This window comes from Pelophylax lessonae, assembly GCF_965119305.1.
Source record: "Pelophylax lessonae genome assembly, chromosome: 3".
Classification (NCBI taxonomy): Eukaryota; Metazoa; Chordata; class Amphibia; order Anura; family Ranidae; genus Pelophylax; species Pelophylax lessonae.
The window spans coordinates 561,788,520-561,815,830 of NC_138770.1; the positions used below are offsets into that span (position 1 = coordinate 561,788,520).

General features: G+C 43.0%; 1 protein-coding gene across 1 annotated transcript in view; it reads left to right on the top strand.

Annotated features, from left to right (window-relative positions):
- Positions 1 to 27,311, top strand: part of CFAP61 (cilia and flagella associated protein 61) — a 612,448-nt gene that overhangs the window by 169,198 nt on the left and 415,939 nt on the right. Inside the window, 3 exon segments of the mRNA XM_082249457.1 lie at positions 5,981 to 6,159; positions 8,989 to 9,028; positions 9,960 to 10,099. Of these exon segments, the coding sequence (XP_082105583.1) occupies positions 5,981 to 6,159; positions 8,989 to 9,028; positions 9,960 to 10,099 (359 nt within the window).

Genomic DNA, 27,311 nt, shown 5'->3' on the forward strand with positions numbered 1-27,311 from the left:
TAACTGATAACGTTAGACTGGCAACTAACATTTTTTAAGAGGCAGAAAAATTCAACTGTAAAGTATTGCTTTTAGGTTTGGATATACACAAAGCTGGAAATTATACTTTCCAGATATGGATTCAAGGAGGAACTCCTATATGGATTTTAAGCCCTTTACAACAACCCCAAAACCCGAATTAAAATCTCAGGCTGTAATTCAGATTTTTTCCCACTTGGAAGAGGCACTAGAAAGGGCTGCCCCCTCTCTCCCCTTCTATTTGCATTAGCCTTAGAAACCCTCTCCATAGCTATTATTTAACACGCTGACATTAAGGGATATACGAAAGGTCAATCAAATTTTAAAGCCTGTTTATATGCTGATGACGCACTACTTTTTCTTACAAATCCCTTAATTTCTATCACAAATTTATTGGAAATTCTTGAAAAATTTGCTAATGTCTCAGGCCTTAAGATTAATGTCTCCAAATCAGTGGCACTTCCTATAAGTTTCTCTTCCCCAGAGTTGGACACCCTAAAAGGAACTTTTTCATTTATTTGGTCATGTAATACAATCCCATACTTGGATATTTATCTCTCCAGCAAATATGATTTGCTTTTTCAACAAAACTAACCTCCATTAATTACTAGAATTTGCAATACTCTTAACATTTGGTCATCATACCACTTATCATTCCTAGGAAAGATCGCTGCAATCAAAATTAACTTCCTCCCTAATCTTTTATACGTTTTCCTATCACTTCCAATCACACTTTCTAAAATTTAAATCTCAAAAATCGAATCCATAATAAATACATTTATATGGAATAATAGGACTCTTAGATTCGATAAAAAGATTCTTTATCAGTCACACAAGTCAGGAGGTCTAGGTGTTACTCAACTCTGGTTATATTACATCACCAGCAGACCCACTCAAACAGCTCAATGGAATATTCCTAACTCAACGATTCCATGGTTACTTTTTGAAAAAACTTTTATTTTATTTTCACTTCTCTTCATTCACTTCCGTTCATCCCTTCTATTTCCCAAGCCTACTATGGTCCAATGCTATACTGATCCGTTCCATCTCTTCCCGTAATGCCATTGTCTCTAACTCTTTAAAGCTATGGAATAACTTAGAATGGCCACTTATGTCAAACCCTCCCCTGGGAGCCTCTTTCTTAGGAGACCGAACATTCAATCTGGCTTATCTCTCTCCAAATGTTTTTCAGTGGTGGAAACATAATGGCTTTACCAAACTATCAGATTTTTATAATGGTGGAAAATGTATCGCTTTTAACTCTCTACAGTTATCTAACAAAATCCCCATCATTGAACAACAAAATTTTAACAACATGAAATCTTCCTATGAGATACTATATCTTAAACTCTCTAGTTCTGCGATGTCCATTTTTTAACACACCTGCCTCAAAACTCCAAGAGGAAGAGGTCTTATTTCACTTACCGGTATATATAATGACTTGAATACCTCTCTTCATATTGATAAACTTTCCTATATGCAAAAATGGGAAACAGAATTAAATACCCAATTATCCACTTCAGAATGGTCCTCAATGTGGACCAACCTGAGATGGAGCAATAAATCTTTGACAGTCAGAGAGAAAGCTGTGAAACTTTTCACTAGGTGGTATAATACACCAGCTCACTTAAACACAATCTTTCGGGATGTCTCTCCTTACTGCTTTAGAGGATGCTACTCTACAGGCACTTTCTCACATATATTTTGGAATTGTGATAAACTATCCCCTTCATGGAAAGAGGTATTCACTCTCATCAACAAATTAGTTGGTAAAGACATTACACTGTCTTATCTCAGTTGCCTATTATTCCAAAATATACCAGAGATACATTCACCCCTTACACAACTGATTCATACCATATGTGTTGCCTCACACTGGACAATAGCTCTCCACTGGAGGAAAAATGTTATACCATTCGCACAGATCTTCTCAAAAATTGAAGGGATTAAGCTTATGGAGAACATTTATCACACAATAAATAACACAAAGAAACTATTTGATCTTAAATGGGATCCATAGTTTATTTGCAAAAATACACCAAATGCATAGATTACATGCTTATACTATACTACATAGTACCTTAGTTTTGTTCCCTTATCTTACCGAATATTTTTACTTTCTTTCACCTTTTTGTTTCTCTTTTTTATGGTATTATTATTTCATGATTAAAATACATGAAAAATCATTCAACGTGGAAGTTTAAAAAAAAACAAATAGAATAACACGCATGATGATGCCAAAGATTGTTTACTCACTGTTATGGAATTAAACTTTTATTTTCTTTAACCGGTTTACGACCGCCCTCCGCAGATGTACTGCGGCAGGCAGCCGCTCCCAGGCAAATCGTTGTACATGTATGGCGCTCGCTCTCGGGAGTCTAGGGGGCGAGCGCGCACCGCCGGAAGGGCACTCCTGCCCCCGCTCGTCAGCGGGGAAGCCGATACAGCGGGCAGGCGGCTCCGATTGCCCCCTGACACTCGCGATCGTTCCGCGCTGAGAGAGAAGGACGGTCGGCTGTTGTAAACATAGTGACTGATTGTCACTTAATTCTCTCTAAAGAAGATTGTAGACAAGCATTTCTTCTCGCTATTTCTCTTCTCATTCACAAACACAAACTCTGAACAGAACACTTTGTCACTTTTTAGTGCAGGGGGGCATTGGCAATACAACAACATAGCAGCAACAACATAGCAGCCTGAGTCTGACTCGTCTCTGACCTGACTAAAAGTTTGTTGAACAACAACAACTTGATCACACATACAGATGGCATATTGTAAACATGTAGTCCAGTGTCACACCACCACCATCACACAGTAATTTGATGGTGGCATGTGACAGTGACACTGAACTACCTGTTTACATACAAATGCCATTTGTTTGTGTGCTCAAACGATACAAAAATGACCAGTATGGTCACTTAATCAGCAGCAATGGCAAATTCTTTCTCATAAAGACAAGCATTTCTGCTCTCTCTGCTGTAAGTCTATTTCTCTTCTCATCCACAATGCTGGAAACGGTGCTGAACACTCTCTCACTTTCTACACTAGTGCAGGGGGCACAGAGATATTTTGTGACAGTGGCAGCAAGACAAGGTAATCTGTATTCGTTGACTCCCCAGAACTGGTATGGGTTGTCTGAGGCAGCGATGGTTTTCTCTGCAAAATATCCATGCAGTTGGACTGCAGGGCTTGAGCTGCTTGCTACATTGGGATCTAGTTCAAACTCCTCCACAGGTGGTCAAACTCTTGCATAAAGCTGCTCGGTGCTGCTGCTGCTGCTTCCACCCGAGGGACCTTGTCTTGTGGTTCTGTGGCCTGTGATGCTCCAGCTCTGCTGTTCCTCAAGTCTTCCTCTAGTTCCACTGTCAGTGCATCTTTTGCACACTTTGCAGATTGTGCACTTGTAAAGTATCTGAAACAGAAATAAAAACGTAGGTTAGGCTAATTATGAAACATTTCATGACACTAACCTGAGGCTGCAAAATGTACCTGTCTTTATATCTCGGGTCCAGCAGGGTGGCAAGTGCATATAGGGGTTCATCTTCCACAGTGTTGAAGCGTTTGTTGACAGCTTGAAGCAGGGTTGTTTTCATTGTTTTGATGCCAATATCCGCATTGCCTTCTTTAGCAAGGATGCGTTTGAGGACGGTGACAGCTGGAATGACGTCAGCGGTGGAGGCAGTTGATGAGCTTACTTTCCTTGTTAGCTCTTCAAATGGTACTAAAACAATGCTCGTTTTTTCTAGCAAAGTCCACTGGTTAGTGGTCACTGGTCAGTGTACTGGGCAGGTCATCATGGTCAGCAATGTAAGCAATCATGGTCAGCAATGTAAGCACAGAGGACTCTGTATCATCAAGTACGTAGAATTCCACCTTGTTTTGAGGTCTTGTTGCAGGCGTTTAGGTTGCATTTGCATCTGGAGCTGGATATCTTGCAGCCTTGAATACGCAAGTTGAGAATGTTTAAAATGCCCCACAATTTGTCTACCGATTGCAATGGCATCGCTCACACTCCGTTGTGACAGAAGCCCCTCATTGACTACAAGCTGTGAGCAAAGCAGCCTAAGCTCCGTACCCCCATTTTGTCTATGGCCTTTTTCATGTTGCTTGCATTGTCTCGGAATATGACATGCACTTTATTCAAAGGAATGTGCCACTGGTCAAGTATAGCCTTAATTGTAGCTGAAATGGTATCGCTGGTGTGTGAACCATGAAAATTTTTAGCTTGAAGCATTGCACCGTGCGGTGTACAGTTTGTGTCCAACCAGTGGACTGTTAAACTTAAAAGCGACGTTAGACACACATCAGAGCTCCATATATCTGTAGTAAAGCTCATAGCCCTTATATCTTTAATCTCTTTTGAGACGTCTTGGCAAATTTTTTTGTACAGTTCTGGCACTGCGGTCTCAGAAAAATACTTGCTTGATGGAAGAGAGTACCTCGGCTCCAAGTGTTCCAGTAGGCGACAGAAGCCACCATTTTCAACAACTGACATTGGTTGACCATCTAAAACAATGAATTTCAAAACTTTCTGTGTTATTGCTGATGCTCTCATACTTTCAATCGGAAACTTTTTGCGTCGTTGAATTGCATCCTGCAAAGTTTGTTGCTGCTGGGCTGTATTGTCTGCTGCTTTGGTTTTGTTGAGCTGCAGGAATTCAGCGTGCTCCTTAGCGTGGTGTTTCTGGATGTGCCTGATTAAATTTGTATTATTGAACTTTGCTGTTATACCACCTCCCCTCGAAACATTTGCTTTGCAGACATTGCAAACAGCTGTGGAACTCGTTGGCGTGGCGAGCGTGTAATATCTCCACACTGCCGACTCTTTGGCGCGCTCCATACCCGACACACACGTGAGGCTGATTAATGACGTAGGTGCTGCGACGCCCCGGATCGGCCCGTGGGACGGCTAAATTTTACCGATCTCCGATCCAGCTATTTTGCCCGGATCGGTGCATCCCTAAAAATCACGTACATATACGTGATTTGTTTCAGGGCTCTAGGGGGCACGCGTGCTCCCACTGTGATTAGAGCCGCAGGCCACCCGCGATTGTGAAGGAGAATGACTGAACAGCCATCTGCCTAAACAAGGCAGGCGGCTATTCGGTCAGACAGGAAAGCAGAGATCATGTGTTCCTACTAATTGGGAACACAAATCTCTCTCTTCCTGCAGTTAGTCCAGTCCCCCTACAGTTAGAAAGCATTCCCTAGGAGCACACTTAACCCCTTGATCGCCCCTGATGTTAACCCTTTCCCTGCCAGTGTAATTTATATATTATTTAGTGTCCCTTCGTGTCAGATTTGTTCACCGCAATGTCTCAGCCCCCACTAAAATAATGCTGATCGCTGCCATTGCTAATAAAAAACATAAAAAGTCCATAAATCTATCCCATAGTTTGTAAACTCTATAACTTTTGTGCAAACCAATTAATATATATACACTTTTTTGGGATTTTTTTTTTTACCAAAAATATGTAGCAGAATACATATTGGCCTAAACTGATAAAGAAATTTTGATTTTTTTTTTTTTTTTTACATTTTTATTGGATGTGTTTTATAGCAGAAAGTAAAAATATTGTTTTTTTTTTTCAAAATTGTCATTCTTTTTTTGTGAATGGCACAACAAATAAAAACCGCAGAGGTGATCAAATACCATCAAAAGAAAGCTATATTTGTGGGGAAAAAAGGAAATCAATTTTTTTTTGGGTACAGCTTCGCAGAACTGCGCAATTGTCAGTTAAAGCAACGCAGTGCCGTATCACAAACAATTACCTGGTCATTAAGGGGGTAAAACCTTCCAGGGCTAAAGTGGTTAAAGTCATGCTTATATGCAACTACCATGTTATAACTATTATTCCATATGATTTGTGTATAATAATAATTATTTTTCAATAAAAGTTTGTAATAAAGAAAAAAAAAAAAAGAATATTTCTAATCCTGTTCTCGATGTCTGTTATTGCAGCAAAGCAAAACACATAGCAGAGCATCTACTACAGATGACGCCATTAGAGGTGTGAATTGCAAGACCCCAGAGACACCAAGGACAGAAGCACAGAGCCAGCTTTTCCAGCCCATCTACAGGGGAGACGTCTCTGCCTTCTGTATACAGCTCTTCTGCATTGATGAGAAGCATGAAACAAGGCAAGTCGAGGGCATGATCACTGACCCTCTGATTATATGAGAAAGTACTGTTATATGTCTCTCTATATATAAAAGCCTCTTTAAAACTTTTTATTAGCATTCCTATTTTGTGGCTTTGTGACAAAAGTAATACTTTTATTTTAGGATGTGTTTCCCTTACACGTACAGCATGCATGGACAGCAGCTGTCTCTATGCCCCTTGACAGTTAGGAGCAGAGGGAGGCTGATTTTGATGACAATGCAGTGTTTTTGCAAAGCTTTGTCAGATGATTGCCATCAATTGACATCACTCACCATCTGTGAGTTGAGGTGTTTGGCTTCCAGCACCTTTTCAGTGGCACCCTTCAGCTCCAGTTTAGGGATGTTAAATATGGATCTTAATGGGAGTGCCGGCTGTCCCATTAAACAAGCTGATAGCTGGATTTAGTAGGCTTTAAGTTGTGCTGAAGCTTACAGAAGTCTACAAGCAGCCTTGGGGTGTCCAGCCTTCTTGTCATATTTTGGGGCTCATTCCCTATTAAACTTGTTTTACCCCTTACTTGTTCATCAGTGTGTGGAATGTGAAAAAAAGAACGATAATGCTGATTTACAATGATGATTAATGTTATAAAGTTACCATAGTTGTTTTAAACTTGATCACTAAAACACAAGATTTAAAGCTGAACTCCAGGTAGGATCTTAATTGCATACTTATGGTGGCCCAGCTTGGCACAATGTAAGTATGGATATCTCATACCTGATAGACTGCAATGGAAATTGACGATCACTGTGTCGCCAGGTGCTTGGCTAGAGACAGAGATCAATTTAAAGTGCTTGTAAAGTCTTGTGTTTTTTTTTTTAAAATAACAAACATGGTTTTGCACACGTCATCCTGCATCCTCCTCTTCTCGGGTCCTTTTTCGCTGCTCCTGGCCCCTCCCTCCTGTCGTGTTCCCCCACAGCAAGTAGCTTGCTATGGGGACCCCCGAGCCGAGCTTCAGCTCGATGTATCCATTCAGATATGAAGCTGTCATTCGGCCCTGCCCCCTCTCTCTCCTGATTGGTTAACTGACTTTGATTAATAGCAGCGGGAGCCAGGGGCACCGCTGCTGTATTTTATCCCTTCAGGAGGGAAAGTCTCGGATGGAGATGGGGCTTAAGTAAGTATTTGGGGTAGCTGGGGCGGCTGATACACACAAAAGGCTTTTTATCTTAATGCAGAGCACCATGGACAGCTCATAACTAAACTCTCTCTATCAGCATTTAAATGATTGTAAAACTTTAATTTATATTTCATTAAAAAAAAACATGTTATACTTACCTGCTCTGTGCAGTGGTTTTACACAGAGCAGCCCCAATCCTCCTCTTCTCAGGTCCCACTTCGGCGCTGCTGGCTCCTCCCTCCTGTCAGGTGCCTCCACAGCAAGCAGCTTGCTATGGGGGAACCTGAGCCAAGCAACTGCTCTGTGTGTCCATTCACACACAGAGCTGTGACTTGGCCCCGCCCGTCTATCTCCTGATTGGCTCACTGGCTGTGATTGACAGCAATAGCCAATCAGGAGTGCGAGTCCCCGGAGAGGCAAGGCTCTTGTGGACATCGCTGGATTGAGAGGGAGTTTAAGTAAGTATTAGGAGGGATTGGGGTGTTCTTACACGCTGAAGATTTTTTCCCTTTATGCATAAAGGGAAAAAACCTTGTGCCTATACAACCACTTTAACTATTTTAAATCCTTATGCTACTAACCTTAGTAAATAGATTTACTTTATTAGATTAACTTGTTTTCATTTTTTTTCACATTATTTCAGTTTCTTCCTGGGTTCTGGCCTAAGGCAAAATGTCATACATTCCAGAAGTTTTTTCTTAATTTTTTCTTTCATCAGAAGAAAGGGAGGAGGGATTCTCTCAGCTAAACACACCCTCCTGCCTGCATGCCCAAGCTAAGGGCAGATGAATTCTAGGAAGTAAATGCTACATGAATGATCTGTCCTTACTTAAGATGATTGTGGCTAGAAATGCTAGGGGGAGGTTTTTAAACTGATTGCTTAACAAAATAAAGCACTGAGACATGGATGAATAGGTCAGTTTTATTTGAATATTAAAAATGAATTAAATAGAGTTTTCAGTTTGTGGTGCTTAGATACAGTTTAGTTCTGCTTTAATGCTTATCTTCAGCTTTTAGTAAAATTTGAGTAGTTTGCTTGGACCAAGCTGGTCCAAATGAATTCTTTACTTTACAAATGGATGCAGTGTGCGCTGTATGAACTGTATGTAGCCTCACTCAGCTACATACAGTATACAGTGCTATGTTCCAACAGCGTGATGAGGACTTCTTATTCGCGGTCTTTCACAAGGAGTTTTGTATTCTATGAATGGATGCAAAGCTTCCTCTGAGTGGCTGAGTCAGAGTTTGTGATGTCATCAGCCCACCTCTCTGACCTAGCCAATCAGAGGAAGCTTTGTATTCATTCATGGAATACATAGATCCTTGTGAAAGGCTGAGCGCTGTTCAGCCCAACTCGTTTTTGCTCCAGGAGAGGGACTGGAAGCCCCCATCCCTCTTTTGGAACAAAGCACTGTATATTTTATGTAGCTGAGGCTGCATACAGTTCATACAACACACACAGCCCCTGCATTGGTTAGTGAAGTAAATAGTTTGTTTGACCAGCTAGGTCCAAACAAACTATTTTAACTTCACTAAAAGATGGAGATCAGCCTTAAAACATTCAATATTTAAATGCATAGTAAATTAGCCACCTTCATTTTTATGGTAATACTTATGAAGTAAAATGCAGTCCAGCTTTTCGTTTTTTGAAACTTTTAATTACTCTAATTTGTTCTTTTTTTTGTAGGTCTATTGACTTTTTAAGTCATGTTTTCAGCCTTTTTCCTGTAAGTATATCTAACTTATTCTGTGAAAACCGGACAACTACTGTGACTGAATTTCTGACCAGCAGTATAAGAAACTGCATAAGGCTCCATTCACACCACGGCATTCTGGATCGCAGGTGGAAACGCCACGTTTCTGCCCATAATACAGAATCTCCTCAAAACGTGGAACATGCTTGCGAACCCTGTTACTTGGTCCGGGGACAGTATCCCCAGTCCGGGGACTGTCCCGGGAAACTGGGGACGTCTGGTAACCTTACCTGAGACTGAAAGTGAAACTGCAGTTCCCATACCCTGCTAGGCAGTACTATGCTGGGTGAAAATCTTAGGACTGGATGCGCAGAAATCTGTGTATTTCTCTGTTTTTACTGTAATTTTTACTGTAAAACTCTAAAAGCTTTTTGTTTGTTTTATATACAGTAGATACCATTTTAGGACACCCTATATGTTCCATACCCTACATACTTGTATTCTGTATCCAACCTCCCTGCAGTAGTTGTTTCTTGTAGAACAAAGTAATATAAACTGGAGTCATATGGAGGTGTTCCCATAAGACCACCACTAATATGCTTCATTTTTTAGCCTTTCTTAGAAGAAATGAAGGTTGTTTCCAGTTTTTCATTTCTCGCAATTTTTCCTTTATTTAACTTTATTGTTTCCCAGTAATGAATATGTTAAATATGCGAGAAAAACAAGCATTGCAATTAAACTATCCTCAGAATTAATGGAGGTAAAATATTGTCACTCATGTAATGTTATGGTATTGTTTATTTATAAGTCCTGGTGCCAGCCTGTTCCACCTCTAGTGCATGAAATCATTCCAAGCTAATACCGTGAGCTCTGATGCATGAAACATTTTAATTAATTAGTGTTAATTCCCAGGTGGATGGTATGCATGGATTCCAGTAATATGATTTGTGTTTCATTGCTCCAGGATAAAGACTTTTGCATCATTACTGTTCCTCACCTGACCCCTGAATTTCCTCTGCTGCAAAGCTTTGTGCGCGCCATCCCTCTGAGTACGTGCACCTTGCCTCAGGAGCTTTATATTTTCCACCGTGCCGGCTTGATCAAGTAAGTGGAAAATCAGCTCTCCAATCTATGACGGTCTTTTTCAAACCTGCACTCTTGTGAATATAGTGCGACCATATCTTCTCATGTCAGTGCACAGCTCCAGGGTCTGGGGAGACTGCATTCATTTATTTTCTGAAGCTTTCTGGCAACTTAATTAATAAAATCCATAGCGCAGTACATCCAGCTGGAGGCCCCTATATATTAGATCGGTCTTTATTTAAATGGTTACTGTTATGAAAGTAGGAAGGGAATCAATCTCCTAAATAATGGATGCTAGTATCAGTCAGATCTTGGCTGATTCATACCAATGTCATGACTTTGACTATGAATGAGTATAAATTTTTGATAGTTTAAAGTGACTACAACTGAATGATGAAAACCTTTGGCTAGAATAACCCTGGTTGCAGATGTGACAGTTATAGAAAGAGAGGACAAATCTTAAAGTAGCAGTTCAGCCTAAAACAAACTATCTCCAGATCTACTCGCAGCCACATTCTAACCTATCTAACCCTATACAGCAAAAATCCCTATACATATCTTTTCTGAAGCCAATCCGGTTCAGTCTCAGGTATATAGAAGAGACAGCCGACAACAGCTGGGAAATGCCTGGGATGTGATGTCCCCCATAAAGTTACTATGGGGCTTTCGTTGTCGGCTGCCTCTTCTGCACCCGCCTACGCAGAAAAGCCACCACTGACAGCTCAACATGGGACTGGACCGTATCGGCTTCAGAAAAGGTATGTAAAGCGATTTCTTCTTTACAGGGCTAGATAGGTTAGTTTTAGAACAGCCTTTTTTAACCAGGGTGCCTTGAGGTTTCCTCAGGGGTGCCTTGGCAAAATGCCTAAAAATTCCCCCAAAATTGTATACAAGCCAGCAGATGGATGAAGCCTGCCTTTTAGTTGCACAAAGCCACAGGTTTTGATTGTGCACCATTACGATCTTCTAGCTGCCGGTGTCCTAACATCCAATGACCCTCCTCTTCCTCTCTCTATCACCGCTGGGGTCACATTAGCTGAGTGATGGAGAAAAACTGAGGGAGAAGAGAAACTTTGGAATACTAGTTAGTACCAGTCTGCAAAAGTGTATTGGATTTGAAAGAATAAATCGCCTTGTATGTGGATGTTGATGTAATATGTAAACGATAGTTTTTTACTTTTTAAAATGGGAAGCCTCGAACTGTCCATAATTTTAGAGGGTGACTTGAGATTGTCCATACGTTTGTAGCACCCTACAGGTAGGTGCTAGGTAAAGTATAGTGTGCCTTGTCTGCCTATCAGCAGGGCCATGATTTATTTTTGTTAGTCAGGGTGTCATGGCTTCCAGGTGTGTCTGCTGAGAGGGGAGTCTCCCCACTGACCCTGTGAAAGGCTTCTCATTGGGAAGTGTAGGAAACCCAATCAGGGACACATTCAGGCTTGTAACTACCCCAGGAGGCAGATTCTGCCGCAGAGGATTCTGGGAGTGGATATAAGTCTGAGGGGGGCGCATGACGCAGTGTCTTTGATGGGAAGCAGAGTCCCAGGAGGGAGAGTACGGCTATCTCCCCTCCTGTCAGAGGAAGCGGAAGTCCCGGGTGGCGGCCTGGGAATCCAGAGAGTGGGAAGCTGAGCTGCAGAGGGATCCGGTGTGCCGAGAACCAGCGGAGGGAGAGAGGGGTCCAGTTCCAGGAAAGCCTACAAAGGTCATGAGTACTGTGGACTGCTCCTGGGGGTCTGCCTAGTGACAGAGGGGACCACTCCGAAGAAGGTTCTGGGATCCAGGAGTCAGCTTGCGGTAAAGGGAGGAACCTAGTGAGAGGACCCTGAAGTGTTAGAGGGGGTACCTAGTGAGAGGACCCTGAAGTGTTAAAGGGGGTGCCTGCAGTTGGGCCCTGAAGAGTCAGTGTACAGTGTAAAGTGTACAAGTTAAGGGTTACACAGAGCTACCTTAGCCAGCGTAGGGCTGGAGGGAGCTGTTCAGTGACTTTTGAGCTGAAGCAGTGTCAGGAGTCAAGTATTTTACAGTCCTGGATCTTCTGAGTTGACAAGAATGTCAAAGTCGAGGTTCCAGCACAGTTTCAGTTCTACAGTATCTTTAAGCGTCAGGAAGCACTGGTCGGCATTCAGCTGGCGTCAAGACAGTGCCAACAGGCATTTTTCTTCAAGTGTCCCAAAGTGTACCTAGTTGAGCCGGAGGAGTATCCCACTAATTCCCTTCTCCCATCCCCTAAATACAATAAAACAAACCAAAGATGCCGGAATGGTCCTTGTCAGTTCTCACACCTGGGTTCACAGCTCAAATGTGCTGAAAGTGTTACCGGTAACAATGGCAGACCCACCCTAGGCTCAAGGCCTAGAAAACCTGCTACATGTTTAAAGGGTGCCTTGGCTGAAAAAAGGTTGAGAAACACTGTTTTAGAATGTGGCTGCAAGTAGATTTGAAGTTAGTTAGTTTTAAGCTGAACTTCTACTTTAAGGTACCCATACACAAGGGGAATGATTCTTCATAAAACTATAGCGGCGGTTTTGAGCGATGACTGCACTGTACTCTCCAAAGGCATGCTGATAGGTTATTTGGATTTTGTCTAAATTGGCTCTAGTGTGTTTATGTATGAAAATGTGATCTTAGATTGTAAGCTCCTTGTGGGCAGGGACTTTAGATTACAAGCTACTGAAGGGCAGGGATTGATGTGATTATGTGAAGTGTTGCGTAAATTGTTGGTACTATATAAGTACCTGTAATAAATAGAATACAGGCAGACAATATGCTGTGAAAGTCTGCTTTAAAATATGTACATTCAGAAATCATAATATCTTCTTCTCACTGCCAAGCCTGTACAGGGTCAGCGCAGTATATGTATCCTTGGTGCTGGTGCATAGTTACAAGTGGATATGGGTCATGGAAATACTTTGCTACTAGAGGGAGAAAAAAGACAGGCTAATCATGATTCTCTATGAGCCAGACAGTGAGGATCAGAAGTTCTTGTGGATTACTACAAAAGAAGTTCCATTGCTCATAAATGACAATCTATAGGCAGTCTTCAAGCAATAAAAAACTTTATTAGCTCAAGCTAATCAGAACAAAAATTCATACTTTTTCTGTTTCAATATTTTTATTGAAGTATTTTCACAAATGAGTATACAAAAGTTAAGGCAAATAATGTGGATCTTTAATGTAAAATGGCGGAATGGGTAGTAGCCCAAAAATGTAATACAAAAGAGCATAGAAAAGGCATTCTTCCAAAAGAAGAAACTGCACAATTAGTTTGGAATGCACTGTACATACCGTGTGGGGTAACCCCTAGTCTTGTTCAAAACAAGACTGTTTTTTGTGTGGTGCAATAACACAGCACATCTCAGGCCTACTGTACATTAGGGGACAGAGTAACTACACATTACACTACACATTACACTTCCACACTTAAGGTCGGTTCGTAGACCACAATGGCTGGGAAATACGTATGGTTTATACTGTATACCAGTGGCGGCTGGTGCTCAAAATTTTTTTTTGGGGGGGGGGGGGGCGCAAACAGAAAAATGTAATAGGCATTGCTTTACGGCAAAAAAAGCTGTGAAAAATTGCGTGACTTTGGAGGTCACAAAAGTGTGAAAGGGGCCTTCAGTAATTAAGGTATAGTGTGCCCCCTTTCAATGCAGAGAGACCAGCGTGCCCCCTTTCAATTCAGAGTGACCAGCGTGCCCCCTTTCAATGCAGAGTGACCAGCGTGCCCCCTTTCAATGCAGAGTGACCAGCGTGCCCCCTTTCAATGCAGAGTGACCAGCGTACATGCCCCCTTTCAATGCAGAGTGACCAGCGTGCCCCCTTTCAATGCAGAGTGACCAGCGTGCCCCCTTTCAATGCACAGTGACCAGCATGCCCCCTTTCAATGCAGTGACCAGCGTGCCCCCTTCAATGCAGTGACCAGTGTACATGCCCCCTTTCAATGCAGTGACCAGCAAACATTCCCCTAATGCAGTGACCAGCATACATTCCCCCAATGCAGTGACCAGCATACATGCCCCCTTCAATGCATTGACCAGCGTACATGCCCCCTTCAATGCAGTGACCAGCGTACATGCCCCCTTCAATGCAGTGACCAGCGTACATGTCCCCTTCAATGCAGTGACCAGCGTACATGCCCCCTTCAATGCAGTGACCAGTATACATGCCCCTTTCAATGCAGAGACCAGCATACATTTCCCCAATGCAGTGACCAGCATCCAGCATTTTCATTCGCTATTGTCACACAATGGGTGGGCTCGGGACGCACTGCTCTGCGCCCCGGGTCCACCCTTTGCATCGCCCTATTAGAGCCTCTGGCTCTAATCAGGTGATGCCAAAAAAAAAGCCCCATTGAACTCCATGCGTCCGGCGCCCCTGCATGCAGATTAGGGGGCCGGATGCATGGATGGGGGGGGGGCGGTGCCCCTGCGCCCTCAGTACACCGGCCGCCACTGCTGTATACATTTGTAGAAGGGGACACCTATACCTCCAGGGTAGGGAAGCCATACCCCTCGTCACACAGAAACAAGCTTTCACCCTGAGTTAGCAGTAAATTCTCTAAATGTAATAGGAACAGGCAAGAAGACCTAAGAGATATAACAGCAAAGACTAAGAAGGGAAAAGGAAAACAGGGGGAATGTTAAAGTTGTAGTAAACTCTTATTTTAGGGCTTACCTGTAGGTACTGTGAATATCTCCTAAACTTGCACTGTTTAGGAGATATTTAGAGTGCATGCAGCCGGTGATGTCACGGTGCATGTGCTCTGAAGGTCCAGCATACAGTGCTGGACCTTCAGAGCACGTGCCATAAACGGTAGATCCCAACGTCATCACAACCCCTGGCAGTGCAGCGCTGGAGGGCTTTGTTCTAAGGTAAGTTTCTCATAATGTGTTACTATGTGATGCATACTAGCACATTATGACATTGCCTTGCAGGGAAAATGTTTTTTTTTTACGGTTTACTGCGGTTTACTACCTCTTTAAGAGGGAAAGTAGGATAGGATCCCGTACTCCGAATCCCACTATCCTGAGATTACCTTAATTGTGTATAAATCTTGGATCTCCAGTCAGGTACTTGACCCATGGCTCCCACACTTTCTCAAACATCCTAATTTTGGCATTCAAGATTACCGACATAGGCTCATTAATTATAATCCAGGAAAGTTTGAGCTTGAGCTGTTTGAATAGCAAGACAGCTGACTTCCAAGATTTTGCCATTATAATCTTTGCTTTTATGAATATAAAGACTATGAGGTCTCGAAGCTGACTCCACCTTGCAGCCCAGCGGACCGTGTCTCAGGGATTTGGCAAGGTTAACTTGCGTGAGAGTGTAGATTAAATTTTACACCCTTATTCAGAAACGAATCACTTTAGGACACTACCTTCATATGTGGTACACAGTCCCTTCAAATTCATACTTTTTCAGCAGAGGTTTTTGTTACGTGCATTTGCAAATAAATGTTAAGCCACACTATCTTTTGGAATTGATTAGGGCAAACACTGGGTGTCTTCAGCTGCCTTGAGTGAGTCTAGGCTTTTGGTGTGTTGCTGTTCTGCTTCAGCAACCTAAGCACTGAATGTTTGATCTCTCACTGATCCAGTTGTGATGAGAGTGCTTAAGGCCTGTTTCACAGGCACACTGGCTCTCATTTCATTGCTACTTACTTTATATCCATTGTTTGGGAGCTCAGATAGTCTAGAGTTAGTGACCTCATTTTGCAGAGGTGCCCTAAAGCGGCAGTGTGGCTTCTACGTGTATTTTCAAATGTATGCCTCTGTAATGTAAATTGTTGAAACTATTTTTCAGGGTTTTTGTGCTGACTAGCTGAAAAGTGTGCTACAGAGTGTTTTTATTGTTTTAAAGGGATTGTAAAGTCTATTTCTTTTTTGTATTAAAATAACAAACATGTTATACTTACCTGCTCTGGTTTTGCACATGGCAGCCCAGATCCTCCTCTTCTTTGGTCCCTGGCTGGAGCTGCTGGCCCCTCCCTCCTGTTGAGTGCCCCAACAGCAGGCATCTTGCTATGGGGGCACCTGTGCCAAGCTGCAGCTCCGTGTATCCATTCCTACCTGGAGCTATTGTTCGGCCCTGCCCCCTCTCTTTGCTTGCCTGAGTTTGATTGATGGCAGCGGGAGCCAATGGCACCACTGCTGTGTCTCAGCCAATCAGGAGAGAGAGAGTCCCGGGTGTGACTGAGGCACTCGTGGACATCACTGGATAGAGATAGGCACAGGTAAGTATTAAGGGGGCTGCTACACACAACCTTCTGACTTTACAACCACTTTTGGTCCTTTCATATGGGCGATTGCCCGGCGGACTGCACTTTGCTCAGTGGGGATCAATCCGTTGATGACAGGCCCATTTCCGCTTAATGTGCCGAGACGGACCTGTCAGAGTCCCACTCTCCTCTATGGGGAGATGCGATGAAATCCGCCAGACGGATGGAAAATAGGGTTACCATCCGTCTGGATTTCATGGACAGGATTAGATCGGATAGCAGCAGGTGTAAGAGGACATGTCACCACTGACATCTGCTGCCCAATAGAGGTGAATGAAGACTCCAATCAGGTCAGTCTGAAAAACTGACAGGCGGACCTATTCGGAAAGCCTGTGTAAAAAGGACCTTAAGTTATGCGCTGCTTGTGTGCACCTTTCTTTATAATAGTTATAATCAGTTTGATCAGCTGTCGATTTTGCTCTGTAAGACTCTATTCCCACTTGTACGACTTGTCAAGCGACTTTGGTCATAAAGCTAATATCAGGCACCTTAGCACTTTTTTTAAGGAGGGACTTTTTAAAGACATTTGAAAGTATGAAAACGCTGGCCGGGTTCACTTCACAACTATTATATAAAACTGCTATACTTGAAGTTAGATTTATATCTAATGTATCAGTAAATGTATCAGTTTGTGTTGTAATATATACCCACAGTTAATCCTATATTTTAAGGTCTCAGTCACACAGGGCATCTGTTTAGCAGCCCCCCCCTCCCCCATAAGCCTTTTCTTCTGGGCAGAGAAAAGCTGCTTAAAAAATGAATTCTGAAGCTGTGTATTGCACACGTTTTCAATTGCGTCAAGCATTTGATCATTAATAAGTTCCATCGGCTAGTAATATTAATATTTAATCTGGCCATTGTAATGCATTAATGAATATGGTGTTCCTGCCAGTCACTCTGCTTTCCTATTAAAAACTGACCACACTAGGCATGAGAGCACAGCGTGGTCAGTGTTCTGGCTGAGCGGGAACTGAGCCTGCTCTCCTCCAATGATCAGACTTGTGCCCCCCCCTGCATAGCCTTTAACTGGAAAGACCATTGCACTACTGTTATTTCTCCCCCAGTTGCCTGAGCTCTTTACGCAGCTGTGAACAGAGGGTATGTGATCACTAGGAAAAAAATGGAAAAAAAAAAGAAATTCATAATATTTTTTAAATCTTTGCAAAGAAAAAGCTAAGCTCTGGGGCAACTGAACTTGCAAAGTGCACGATCTTTTGCTGTTAGTACATCAATCCCAAAGGCTAACATTTAGGTGCTTATACAGGCTTAAAAAAAACCCTGCCTAATACCTGTAAGCGTAACCTTTTTTAAGCCCATTTTGCATTATGCCCTAAAGCAGTGATTGTTAACTTACAAGGTATTGGAGCCTTAAATACAGACCCTGATATCTCCAAAGGGCCACATATAGATGGTATTAATATTATTGGGGCTGCAATTGTGTTCTATTTTTGTCTGAGAGGGATTCATGTATATCATTCCCTGTTCCCAGTCTCCATCTAGTAGATTCCTGACTAGCGTGGATAATTATTTTGCTTATAGTGCTTGTAAACCCTCACATATGCCAAGTGAGGTGAATAGCCGCAGATTATATACAGAGATGAAACAATTCCTCCTACATAAATTTTACATGTTTATCTGTTGTCTTCCTCTTTCTACACTCTTTGGAAAGTGCAGATTGTGTTATAAATCCTTCTTCCTCTTTCAGCAGCACATAGGGGTGATTGGGGAGACTGGACTTTCACTGTGTGAGAGCTGATGGAGGAAAGGGACACCCCCCCCCCCCCCCCGCCGCATAGGCAGAGGAATGAGGGAACATGCAGAGCTGTAGTCTGAATAGACAAGCTCTCTGCTAATCTCCCTCTGAGCTCCCTCCCCGACACAAATTTCCAGCTATTGTGTCGGAGAACGTGTTAGAATTGCTGATAACAAAAGAACGAAGCACCAGAGCGAAATGACACTTAGAGCTTTGGATAAGTAAACGCTACAGATATATGCACTTAGGTCAAATTTCAGGAATAGGGTTTACAGCCACTTTAATCTTTACTATATGTAATGCCACAGCTGAAGACTTACTAGGAGGAAAGGGTCAGAGAGACTATTTGGTTGGAGACTGATGTCATGCTGTAGTGAACAGACAGAGACATGTTGCATGGAACCGCTGGTGATTACGGTTTTAAAGGCCTCCTTACAAATCAGTGCTCCCATTACTAACTGTTGGGGCCTAAGCGGCTGTACTTCAAACATCAAAAGTCCCCCTCGGGCCACACATTTGACACCAGGGCTTTAAAGTAACTGTATTATATGAGAAATATGGGGGCTGCCAATACTGATCCACTTCTGAAAATGATGGCTTCCTTGCTATTCATCTGGCTTCAGTATTTTCTGAAAACACAGACCTGGAACACAGTGAAATCCTTATCGGCATGCTTTTTCCACGGTAGTATTTCAAAGGATTTAAATCTAAAGGGTCAAGCCTGATAACCAGGCCACTAGCATTTTCAAAAGAAGAGGTTAGTTTTTGCATTCTCCATTTTTTGACAGGTGTCCCTAAAGGAGAACCCCAGGATGAAAAGATCCCTGTATGGGGGTGGGGTAGGTCTAGTGATGTGTTCCTTGTCCAGATATGGTCCGATGTGAAGAATAAAAGATGGCACATTTCCATTCTCAATGCACTGCTTATCTGGGAAACCCCTACAGGAAGGGACCTGGGGCACTTTAAACCTGAACATATACAGATGAATGAAACAGAGACCCTCCAGCATGGCTAAAGCACAACTGACTTTACACTATAACTAAAGGCCAGCCTTTTTTTTTTTTTTTTTAGCTTTGGATAGAGTAGAGAGGGATTAAAACACTTGTCAGTTTTTATTGCTGTCTGTGTTCCCCATTAGTGGATTTATCATCTCTAGTTGTCCTCTTTACCGTTATCATTGAAAATAAAAGTAAAAGAACATTTCCAAATTTTGACTTGTCCTCAGTAAAGGTGGAGAAATCTTCTAATGAGGACACTAGTTCTCGTGACCTGGAGGTCCTCAAGGAATTCCTTTAATTTCCAGGGATTTCACTTCCTGCTTTGACTATGGTACAGGAAGTGAAGGGAAATCTCTGCAATGGGACACAGATGGCAAAAATAAATTTGACAGGGGTTATAACCCTCCCTTGCTCTGTCCAAAATGAAAAAAAAAAAGCTTTGCCTATAGTTCTACTTTAAGATCACAGTTCATTGAAACGTTATAAGGGAGTCATGCTCCCTATGAGAATTTTCTATTTAATTTACGCCCCATTTCACGTTGATCTGGGTATCTTTTCATTTTCTAAATTTTCTTTAAAATATTAAACTCAAAAATAACGAATTGCTATTTGTTTACTCCAAAAAGCATCCAGTGTTTTAATTTATTTAGTCTTACCACGTCTAATTAAAAAAAAAAAAAAACACATATAATTTTGGTGATGAATTATAATAATGTGTTTGTTTGAATAATGTATTTGTATACAGAACATAGACCTAAAATAGTAATGAACTTAGACTAACAGATAATAGAATCCAGACATCCATCAGTGCCATGGGAGTAAGCTTTAATTAATGAGCACAGATCATAAAGATAAGAACATCGAGCCTAATTAATATTATGTCTACTGATGATTCTGTCTTTGTGGCGGTGTCCTAAAGCTAATAAAGAAGCACATGTTTAGTCAATGGGACACACAAACACACACTTAGCACTTTTGCACACAATCTTTTCTTTTTGCTGTATGGATGCCCTGTATTTCAGTTCTACTCAGTGTAACTTGGACACTTACTAAATGACGAGCTGTGAACTATTAGTAAAAAGGCACAGGTCACTTACAAAGTCATGGTAAAGACTCAGAATTAACTAACATATAAGATGTATATACAGTATATAATGTATATAATGGTGACAGTATGCTCACTGTGCAGCACAACCAGAAAATCTGCATATGCAATAAGAAAATATGTTTACTGGTTTTTACATATATAATTACGAACTAACAACAAATACCAGGTGTTACCCAACATTTTATATTCCTGATATGTATCCGTTGTACCGTTTACTTGTGTTAAAAAGTACCCTGTTCTCTTTGTATTGCTTCCTTTTGTGGGAAATATCTGATATTCCTGCCAGTCCCTCTACTTTCCTCATTTAAACTGACCACACTAGGTATAGAAGCACATCCTTCCAGCATGATCAGTTTTCTGGCTGTGCTGGAAGCAGGGCCTGCCTGTTCCCTCAATAATCAGACTTGTGCTGACACACCCACTTCAGTGTACTGCTGGTTCTCCACCCCCAGCTCTCTAAGCCCCCTATGTAGCTGAGAACAGAGATTATGTGATCACTTTAAAAAAAAAAAAAAAAAAAGGTATTTAAGATATTACTTAAAAAAAAAAAAAGATCTGTCTGTCTGTCTGTCTGTCTGTCTGTGTATATATATATATATATATATACAGTAAAACCTTGGTTTGAGAGTAACTTGGTTTAAGAGGGCTTTGCAAGACAAGAAAAATTTTCAAATAAATTTTGACTTGATATACAAGCAATGTCTTGATATACAAGTAGCCTCAAGTCACAGTTGAGTGTAAAAGAGAAGAGAGGCGCCTCTAAGTGTAGCAATATGGTTAAATTTAATGAAGGTACAACATTTAGCAACTCACATGGTTGATGATTGGAAGAGGCACATCTAAGGATGCAGGCATCCAGGCTAAAGCTGTCCACATAGACCATCCTCCGCACCGCCATCTACGTCATCTCTTCCATGCTGCCCCTCGCTTTCAGATCGTTTTACTGCAGGGTGGTCTTCCCGGTCAGGATTACAGACTGGCAGCCCACGGTACAGAAGATAGCCTATGTGGACAGCTTTACCCCAGATGCCTGCATACTTAGATGTGCCTGTTTTATTCATCAAACATGTGAGTTGCTAAATGTTGTACCTTCATTAAATGGAACCATATTGCTACACTTAGAGGCGCCTCTCTTCTCTTTGATACTCTGTAGCTCCTGCTGGATTTTGCTTCTAATCCCCTTGTGGAAGCGGCTATTTGTGGATGGACATTTTATGGTTATATAACCTATCGCAATGCTATAATCTTTTTATATGGACTATAAACTGAAGGACTTATGAATAAATGGTTGTGGAACGAATCATCTGAGTTTCCATTATTTCTTATGGGGAAATTTGTTTTGATATAAGAGTGCTTTGGATTACAAGCATGGTTCCGGAACGAATTATGCTCGCAATCCAAGGTTTTACTGTGTGTATAATATATATATATATATATATATATATATATATATATATATATATATATATATATATCATATATACACACAAATGTTTGCTTTTCATTTCTATTTTAAATGGAATGGGTCGTTTTACAACGTGGGGGTTCACATATACTTGAATTCATCAGTGGCAAGACTACTTATTAATATTGATAATGTTTTCATATATATCTAAGATACTTTAACCACTTGCCTACTAGCCACTTTCACCCCCTTTCTTCCCAGGCCGGCTTTCAGCTTTCAGCGCTGTCGCAATTTGAATGACAATTGCGTGGTCATGCAACACTGTACTACACCTCTGGGTCTTTTTATTTTTTCTAAACAAATGAAAAAAGACTGAAAATTATAAAAAAAATATTTTTTGCGCTGATAGGCTGCACTGATGGGCACTGGCACTGATAAGCTGCACCGATGAGGCACTGATAAGGTGGCACTGATATGCTGCACTGATGGCCACTGATTGGCACTGATGGGGCTGCACTGATAATCAGGGCACTGATAAGCTGATTATCAGTGTAAATGTCCCCTATCACAGGATAACCAGTTACCGGCTTTCCTTTCCTCACACAGTGACAGTGCTGAGGAAAGGAAATGCCGACAACCTGAACCTTATTGGCCTCTTTACCTCGATCACTGATCTTGCCCTATGCACACCCTAAGGGCACACAGAGGGGCGGGAGTTTTGGGAGGACATTAATAGACATATTTTCAGAACTGGTTGACTGTGCTGTAGCTGTCTTTCGGCTATAGCGCAGTCGGCAAGTAGTTAAATTCTATTTTCACTTTTGTAGTAGAATTTGAGAAACCCTGACTATATTTTTGCTATGTATTACCATTCCCAAAGCATACCTAAAAATGATTTCAAAATATTTCTTACCTTTCTACTTGTTTCTTTGAACCATGATTACACATAGGACTCTATAGGCAGATTGCAAGCCTATTTGAACAATTGCAAAGTGCAATTAGAATAACAAACTGTGGCAGGTTTTTTTTTACATGCATGTAAATACAATGCACTACACAATCCTTGAGATCTTTAATCCCTCGTTAGGACAGACAGCAGGCCCGGACTGGGACAAAAAATAGGCCCGGGCATTTTAGGCTGAGCAGCCCATTTTTTTTTTTTAAACAAAATGACCAATGATGAACAACTACCGGTTTCTCTATGTTTTTTAGGTCTATTAAGCCTGCACACCCATGCAATTCGATTCTGCAAATCACGCTGCGTTTTAAAAACTGATTGCGTTAACATACACTCCGCAATCTGTTTGCATGGACGGGTTGCTATTTAGATGCAGTCCGCATTTAGTGTGAACCCAGGCTAAGAGATAACAGGTAATTTTAGGGTACATTAAAAATATATTACCCAATTTTTGGGTAAAATATAAAAGATGAGTTTATGTCAAGTAAATAAATACCCAACATGTCAAACCTTAAGACTATGCATGCCCGAAAATAGCAACACATTTCAGTACCCTATATTTCCCATAGGCAAAGCTATTAAAGATCATAGAGGTCATCGGTTCAGAGTTACCATGAATAATGATCCTATAATTATTGCTTTCATTCCAGTGTGCAGGGTGATATATTACATGTGTAGTAAAATCAAGATTTTTGTTCACAGGCGCCCCCAAAATTTGTATGTAGTTTCGTATGGTGGTGGTGGGATAGGGATGACATCAGTAGCAGTGGTGGTAGTGGGGATAGGGATGACATCAGTAGTGGTGGTAGGATAGGGATGATATCAGTGGCGTTGGAGGTGGGGATTGGGATGACATCAGTGGCAGTGGTAGTGGGGATTGGGATGACATCAGTGGCAGTGGGGATTGGGATGACATCAGTGGCAGTGGTGGTGGGGATAGGGGTGACATCAGTGGTGGTGGAGATAGGGGTGACATCAGTGGCAGTGGGGATAGGGGTTACATCAGTGGCAGAGGGAATAGGAATGACATCAGTGTCAGTGGGGATTGGGATGACATCAGTGGCAGTGGTGGTGGGGATAGGGGTGACATCAGTAGTGGTGGGGATAGGGGTTACATCAGTGGCAGTGAGAATAGGAATGACATCAGTGTCAGTTCAGTGGGGATTGGGATGACATCAGTGGCAGTGGTGGGGATAGGGATGACATCAGTGGTGGTTGGGATAGAGATAACATCGGTGACGGTGTTGAGGATAGGGATGACATCAGTGGGAATGATGAGGATAGGGGTGACATCAGTGGGAGTAGTGGTAAGGATAGGGATGACATTAGTGGCAGCGGGGATAGGAATGACAATGTTCACTGCCACTGATGTCATCCCTATCCTCACCACCATTGCCACTGATGTCATCCCTATCCCCACCTCCCCCGCTACTGATGTCATCCCTATCCCCCCCATCAGGCAGAGGTATGGCAGTGGGAGAGATGGGATCAGGCATAGGGATGGCAGTGGGAGTAATGGGATCAGGCAGAGGGATGGCGGTGGGAGGGATGGGATCAGGCAGAGGGATGGCGGTGGGAGGGATGGGATCAGGCAGTGTGATGGCGGTGGGAGGGATGGGATTAGGCAGTGGGATGGCGGTGGGAGGGATGGGATCAGGCAGAGGGATGGCGGTGGGAGGGATGGGATCAGGCAGTGTGATGGCGGTGGGAGGGATGGGATTAGGCAGTGGGATGGCGGTGGGAGGGATGGGATCAGGCAGAGGGATGGCGGTGGGAGGGATGGGATCAGGCAGTGTGATGGCGGTGGGAGGGATGGGATTAGGCAGTGGGATGGCGGTGGGAGGGATGGGATCAGGCAGAGGGATGGCGGTGGGAGGGATGGGATCAGGCAGTGTGATGGCGGTGGGAGGGATGGGATCAGGCAGTGGGATGGCGGTGGGAGGGATGGGATCAGGCAGAGGTATGGCAGTGGGAGAGATGGGATCAGGCAGAGGGATGGATGGGATCAGGCAGAGGGATGGGATCAGGCAGAGGGATGGCGCTGGGAGGGATGGGATCAGGCAGAGAGTCCCCATCCTGTCTAACTATCTCTACCCTGCCTCACCATCTTCATCCTCAGCCTGTCTCCTTATCCCCAGCTTGCCTCATCATCTCCATCCCCAACCTGCCTCACCATCCCCAGTCTGCTTGACCATTTCCAGCCTGCCTCATCATCCCCATCCTACCCCACTATCCCCATCGCCAGCCTGCCTCACCAGCTCAGCTAGGACCTTACTGCTGGAAACTGGGCAGATTGTCTTTAATAAAGTAGCAATTAAAAGTCCACCCAAGCGGTGTTGTGTTTGTTGTTGGTATGCCCCTGATTAAATACTACCAAAAGAAAGCTCTATCAGTCTAAAAAAAATGATAAAAATGTAGTTTTTTTGTAGTCATTGGAAGTGCTGAAAATTGGCATGGGCAGGAAATGGGTGAACGTGCCCAGTAGGAAAGTGGTTATTCACCCACTACCCTGTGGGTTTCTACATTCCATACATAACAGATCTAAGTAAAGCATGTAACCGTTGCAAGAATTATTCCAGTTCTTCCCCACATTTAACAAACGTACGGAGGAAGAAAGTCAGGGGCGGCCGTCTCCAGCCAGCACACTGTGTACCGGTTACTATTCGATCAGATCCCAGAGAAGAGCTCCCTGCCTCCTGCTCGCCCACCTCCTCCACTTCCTTGTCAGCTGACTGTATTCGATCACGTGACAGAACGTCACTTCGGCGACCATGCCAGTCTGGGCTGCTCCTTCTCCCTTGGCAACAATAGATGCAAACCGTTGTCGGTTGTGTGTGCCCTTTCCTTACTTACCTTGCAGCAGGCCTTGGCTCGTGCATGGTGTTGTTGTCTGTCACTCTGTCTGCGGTGCGTGTGGCGACACTGTTCCTTCCGGCTTCTTCCTGTTCCCTAAGTCCAGAAGGGGTCCCCGGCCTCTAGCTCCACCCCCTTCACAGTGACTCAGTGAGCCACCTGACCCCTTCGTCCACGGTCCACCCCTCCTGAAGTACGCTGGCTGCAGAGTCGGCCGCAGTGAGCGGCGCTGGGCTCAGCTGCACATCAGCCCGGCTGCCAGCCCAGTGCTTAGGAGTGGGGAGTGGCGGGGAGTCAGAGGGACATACTCGGGCGGCCAGATGCGGTAATGCGGCCCTCTCCGCGGAATCGGCCGCGGAGAGGCCAGTAGCGGCAACCGGCATCGGAGGGACACACATAGTGACACATCATATGTCCGGAGCGGAGGCCTCGGCCCACCGGGCATATGACCGGTCTGCCCTATGGCCAGTCCGGGCCTGACAGACAGTGTGCACGTCTATTTTACAGCTGGTAAAAAGATTTTCCAGCACAGTACAGGCATGGTTACTTTTGGTAAACGTAACTCAAAATCCCCCTCCCTAACATTGCATACACTATATTACCAAAACTATTGGGATGCCTGCCTATACACGCACATGAACTTTAATCGCATCCCAGTCTTAGTCTGTAGGGTTCAATATTGAGTTGGCCCACCCTCTTTGCAGCTATAACAGCTTCAACTCTTCTGGGAAGGCTGTCCACAAGGTTTAGGAGTGTGTCTATGGAAATGTTTGACCATTCTTCCAGAAGCGCATTTGTAAAGTGAGGCACTCATGTTGGACAAGAAGGCCTGGCTCCCAGTCTGCACCCTAATTCATCCCAAAGGTGTTCTGTCAGGTTGAGGTCAGGACTCTGTGCAGGCCAGTTTTGTTCCTCCACCCCAAACTCGCTCATTCATGTCTTTATGGACTTTGCTTTGTGCACTGATGCGCAGTCATGTTGGAACAGGAAGGGGCCATCCCCAAACTGTCCCCACAAAGTTGGGAGCATTAAATTGTCCAAAATGTCTTGGTATAATGACGCCTTAAATGTTCCCTTCACTGGAACTAAAGGGCCAAGCCTAACCCTTGAAAAACTACCCCACACCATAATCCCCCCCTCCCCTCCACCAAATCATTTGGAACAGTGCACAAAGCAATGTCCATAAAGACATGGATGAGTGAGTTTGGGGTGGAGGAACTTGACTGGCCTGAACTCAACCCGATAGAACACATTTGGGATGAATAAAAGCAGAGACTGCGAGCCAGGGCTTCTCCTCCACATCAGTGCTTGACCTTGCAAATGTGCTTCTGGAAGAATGGTCAAACAATCCTATAGACACATTCCTAAACCTTGTGGACAGCCTTAACAGAAGAGTTGAAGCTGTTATAGCTGCAAAGGGTGGGCCAACACAATATTGAACCCTACGGACTAAGACTGGGATTCCATTAAAGTTCATGTGCGTGTAAAGGCAGGAGTCCCAATACTTTTGGTAAAATAGTGTATAAGGGGAAAGCTAGGTAGGATTTTAAGTAAGTAAAAATGTAAGCAGCAAGTTTTATTTTTTTTTTAAGCTATGCTATGTGAATGGAAACATGTAAGAAATATAAATCTCAGTTATCTCACTTTGGCTGCAAAAGTAGAAATACACTAAAAAACCATAGAATCGCTTTAAGTAAAAACCAAAAACTCTTTTTGCTAAAATATGTTTATTTTTATTTATTTATTTATTTTTTGTGTTGCGTGTGGTAGAAATGTTCGAGCTTAATAATTACAACTTGAATGCATAGAGTAAAATCCTCAATCTTGTTGGCGCTAATTCTTTGTGTTTTGATAAGGGATGAAAGTGTGGGT